This window comes from Asparagus officinalis, chromosome 4 (assembly GCF_001876935.1).
Source record: "Asparagus officinalis chromosome 4, Aspof.V1, whole genome shotgun sequence".
NCBI classification, from domain to species: domain Eukaryota; kingdom Viridiplantae; phylum Streptophyta; class Magnoliopsida; order Asparagales; family Asparagaceae; genus Asparagus; species Asparagus officinalis.
This window is the reverse complement of record NC_033797.1, coordinates 50,726,187-50,731,088: the sequence shown is the minus strand read 5'-3', so window position 1 is coordinate 50,731,088 and position 4,902 is coordinate 50,726,187. Positions and strand designations below refer to the sequence as shown.

At 41.2% G+C, this 4,902-nt stretch overlaps 1 protein-coding gene across 1 annotated transcript; it reads left to right on the top strand.

Annotated features, from left to right (window-relative positions):
- On the top strand, nt 1,425-2,535 carry LOC109838686. The gene is made up of 5 exons (XM_020407108.1): nt 1,425-1,582; nt 1,662-1,766; nt 1,842-1,958; nt 2,080-2,216; nt 2,328-2,535. Exons 1-5 carry the CDS (start codon nt 1,556-1,558, stop codon nt 2,533-2,535), a joined length of 594 nt encoding a protein of 197 aa, XP_020262697.1. The 5' UTR covers nt 1,425-1,555.

Genomic DNA, 4,902 nt, shown 5'->3' with positions numbered 1-4,902 from the left:
GTCTAATTAACTTCACGTCGTTTAATGGGATGGGTTCACCCACTCAGCATTTGATTTACTTCAAATCGCACTTGGGAGTCATCTCTGGTAATGAGCCTCTAATGGTGCGGTCATTCGTTGGCACTCTTCGCGGAGCCGCTTTCGATTGGTATCGCCGCCTCAAGCCAGGAAGCATAAACAGCTGGGACAATATGGAGACTAAGTTCCTTACAAATTTCTTCGATGACGACACCGAGATCTCTATTGGGTCATTGCTCGACGAGAAGCAGAAAGACGGGGAGTTAGTCGACACCTTCGTCAAAAGGTTCCGGAACAAGGCGATGAATTGTCGGGACCCGATCACCGAGGAATTCATCCTCCAGACCTGCCACAACAACCTTTCGCTGGACATGTTGGAAGCAATGGGCACAGCACCATCCAAGACATGGAAGGATCTGAAAGTCCGAGGAGAGCAAGCTGAGCGATTCCTCAGGAGAAAAAAGGTGGAGAGAGGCCAACCGACAACAAATCCTCCGAAACAGAACTTCAACCAAAAAGGAAAAGGTAAAGCTCATGCTAATGTTGTTGATGCTAACCAAACTTTTCAATTGCAACCTCAGCAACAACAGCAGCAACGAGCGCCACAACAATCCCAGCCGCATTGGCAGCAACGACCTCAGAAACAAAAGTCTTCGGAGCCGAGGTTTCCCAAAGTCTACTCCTTCAAGGATGATGAAGTTCCCGGCATCTTCAAATACTTGTTGGAGAACAACAAAATCCAGCTGCCGGCGATCATGGATCAAGAGGGAGCCAGCAAGGTGACGGATCCAAAGTACTGCGCGTACCACAGGGCGGTCCACCACCCTACGAGACCATGCTACCACCTCAAGGACAAGATCCAGGCGTTAATCGACGTAGGGGTCATAACCCCGAAACCAGCCAAGAATGTGGGGGCAAACGCAGTGTCAATCAGTTTTGGATCGGTGCCTACAACTTGGTTCGAGCCAAAACACGTCACCAAAGTCGGGATGAAAACGGTGAATGATGACCCGCACGGACAATGCCAAAAAGGACTTGTCCCATACACAGCCCCAAACGGTGAGATCCTCTGGGTGCACCCCGATCTGATTGAAGATGAACAATGGGCCGGATTGCCATCCAAGGAGAAGTCCAAAGGGAAGGAGAAGTCTTGTTATGGAGTGTTCGCGGGAAAAATTATAGCTTTCATCATTGATTCTATTGTACACTCTTGTAATAGTTTATCGATTACAAAGATCCGGTCTTTTTATAAGATCCGGTTACAACGAAAATCAAATAAAAAGAAATGAAAAATTACAACTTTATTTCCTTGTTTGTCGAACAAATCACGAGCTCCTGTTTTGCGGTCGCTCACTTGCGTGGGTTGTTTCCTGCGCCGGGGTTTATCCGTGGACCACCGCATGTCAAGGTTGAAGCAGTTCTTAAACAATGGAGGCATGAGATCAAACATGAAACCTATGACAGGTATGAGGAGGACTGGCAGAGGTTTTTAAACCTCGACGCCCGAGTTGACGAGGTTCATTTCACAGCTCTCCTCATGTATTGGGACAGCGATGTCTCCAAGGTTAGTTTCATGAAAATTACTTTATACTTTTAAGATATTAATTTATTGCATATTTGCTAATTTTTTTCTTTTAAAAAAGAATAAATCCACGAAGGAGTCAGAAAATAGAAGAAAGAAGCTGCATGACCACCACTTGGGCTCACACTCCTATGCCAATCTGAAGGATGTTTATTGTCAGGATACGGTAGATTTCCGTCTAAAGTTTTGATGAATTTAATGATTAGTATGATTATGAGTGTGATAATATATAATATGACAGGGAAAATCATTAATGCCAATACACTTGAGGGCGAAAGCGGCGTATGGCATTTTCCGTGATAGATATAGGGGTGATGAGAAGAATCGAGATAAGATCAAGGCAAATCTCGAGTTGGTGGTGAGAGTTATACATATCTTGAGTAGTATTATTAACTCTATTTTGTTGTTAATATTATGAGGAAATGAGAACACAAATAACATTGTCTTTACCATGAAATAATTATATATTTGTGCTTTAGGAGGGATTTGAGGCTGCATCAAAGGAGGCTGCAACTGTGTATATGTCGCAGCAGGAGGAACAATCTGAGCCGGACCCTCACATGCTTTCTGCAGAGGACAACATTACTCTCACACAGCATTTGATGGGTCATAATAGGTATGGATGTAGAAAATTTGAATCAATTTGAATACTACATTCCTATTTATATTTTTTTATCATTATTGAATTCGAGATTAAAATTTAATATTTATTTCTCCCTAAACATAGGAGAGGGAGATATCCTCTGCATGGTGTTGGAGCTTCACCCGGCGTAAGCATGAGGTCATCCACAGCATCCTCCACACCATTTACATCCATGAGAGCAGCCCCGCCTCGGTTCCAGGCTATGCCATTTGTCGCACGTATCTCTGCATATTTGCTTGACAAGATTGACTCGGAGCTACATATCCAGGTGACTATGGCGTCGTATTGTTGAGTTATCCTTAAGAAAAACACTCTCCAGGAACTTCTCAAAAAATTAGGGAACAGTTTATACTCATATACCTTATTGGAGTATTTAAGAAGCAGTTTAACCTCATGCACTGTTGGAGGATTGAGGAGCAGTTTATACTCATGTACTCTTCGGAGTGTTAGTTCTTTCATTTTAACGCATTGATAGGCGTTGACCTAGGGTCACGCGTTGTCCGGCGTTGACCTTAGGGTTTTGAACGTCGTACGTTGAATTTTTTCTCGCAACGCGTTGACTGGCGTTGACCTAGGATCACGCGTTGACCGGCGTTGACCTTAGGGTTTCGAACGTCGTACGTTGAATTTTTCACGAGACCAACTAATGGAGCTGATGCGTCAGTGACTCTCGTATTTATAGGATTTTTGGCAAACCCTCAGCCATTAACGGGTTTGATGAGCCTTTACCGACTACCGTTTGAGTCGGGCTAGCATGCGGATTGTTCAAGTCCGTTCCGCATGTGACGTTAAGCTAAAAGAGTTAACCCTTTTAGGTTGTCAACCTAGACGGTTTCCCGTCTAGGTTGTTAACGTAGACGGATTTCCGTCTAGGTTAACAATCTAGACGGAAATATAACTTCCGTCTAGGTTGGTTTCCGTCTAGATTGATCAATTTAGACGGAAATCCGTCTAGTTTGATCCAAACTAGACGGAAACAGAATAAACCAATCTACCTAGACGGATTTCCGTCTAAATGATCCAACCTAGACGGATTGTAGACCAACCTAGATGGAAATTTCCGTCTAGGTTGGTCGTTTTTCTACTAGTGATAGAGTTGTTTTAGTTGCTTTTCAATAGAAACAGTTTACAGTAGAAAAGTTACTAGAGATACATAAGTCTAAAAACAAGTTATCTCCCCCAAAAAAATTAAAAATTTAAAAAAAAAATCTCGAAGTCCTCGTTTCCACAGGGCTTCACAGCTTTAGCAAGAGCAGCGAGACGTACGTAAAGCTGTGATTCCCACAACCTTTAAATCCTTGTGAAGGAGATCGAACTCAATTATAAGTTCAATTAGAGGTGTAAGATGTGGCAACAATGCGCATCCGATCCTCATAGCAAACAGCTCCGCCATTCTTAGAGCAGCACAACGGACTCGCAATGGCTCAGTTCCTCGACAACAACTTTCGATGAATGGAAAATCGACAAGAATTCCAAGTGCAGATGATACTACCTCCATAAATTTGACAGCCACATCTCTTACGTACTCACTAGTATCATTCATTTGAAGTCGATTTAGTGCGGAAATCTCACTGAAAGCTGTGATTTCCCTCGCCTTGGTGCAACAATTAGAGGAGCCATCTTCTACAAAAGGGTTGTGTAACTGATATAATTCAAGTAACCAAAGGTGGAACCTTGTTGACATCGCAATTGGTCAATACCTTGTCCATGACTTTCAGTACGAAGCGGGTACCTCCATCTTTGAGTGTTTTGCGCTTCGTCTGTGTCACTAGAACTCTGTCATTGTGTAAATTAACCTATACATAGTTCAAACTCTTGTGAAATATAATGGGTCTACTGTCGTCGCTACACATTATAAACCATTTCTATTATATTTCTTATTTCCAATTTTGCATCATGTGAATCACGGTAGACAGTAACATGCCAAACCCACCTTGACAATGATGAACACATGATATATGCATGGATATGGACCTATTTTCAATCTCATATCTTGCACTATGTGTGTTTAGCCTCATTTGTCGGTAAAATATCACAAAAGTATCATGGATTATTATGAGGAGTTGTTGCCCATGCTTTATGGAGTTATTGCTCATCCTAACGCAACGCGGAAGTGATAAACCTCACAATCCATCTTGGTGTGTTCTCTGAATCCACAGAGAACAATTTTCAAATCCGCGAAGAGACAACCTCTAATCCAAAAGTAATAAAAAAGAGAATTTTATTGATAAAAATGATCTTATTCATGATGTTTACAATCATTCTTCTTAAATAGAAAAACAAAGCCTAATCCTAATAAGAACAGAATTTCTAAATGAAAGAAACAATTTAAAACTACATAAAAGACTCCATATAATAAATGAAACAAATAAATTCTAATTAAATCAAAATTGATTTTGTTTCCTAATCTAAATTGATTCTAATCTTATTACTAAAAATAAAGTAAAGACTAATTATTTCTGAAATCTTGTGAAAAAACGGGTGTTACTGATGGGATTGTGGGATTCTGCCAAGATGATTGACTCCGTCTTGTAGAGAAAGGCAATTTTCGTATATAATATGTTAGAGTCCGCTTCCGGACTGGGAGATATTGTTGTTTCTCTGTGGTCAGTTAATAATTCATCTGTATCCATATTTGGCTTGTGAAGATCCCATTTCT

Bases quoted from the DNA above. Each gene is read 5' to 3' on its own strand.
- LOC109838686 (XM_020407108.1), top strand. From the start codon at position 1,556: ATGTATTGGGACAGCGATGTCTCCAAG. The intron at 1,583-1,661 runs GTTAGTTTCATG...CTTTTAAAAAAG, and splicing joins GGGACAGCGATGTCTCCAAG to AATAAATCCACGAAGGAGTC. The intron at 1,767-1,841 runs GTAGATTTCCGT...ATAATATGACAG, and splicing joins ATGTTTATTGTCAGGATACG to GGAAAATCATTAATGCCAAT.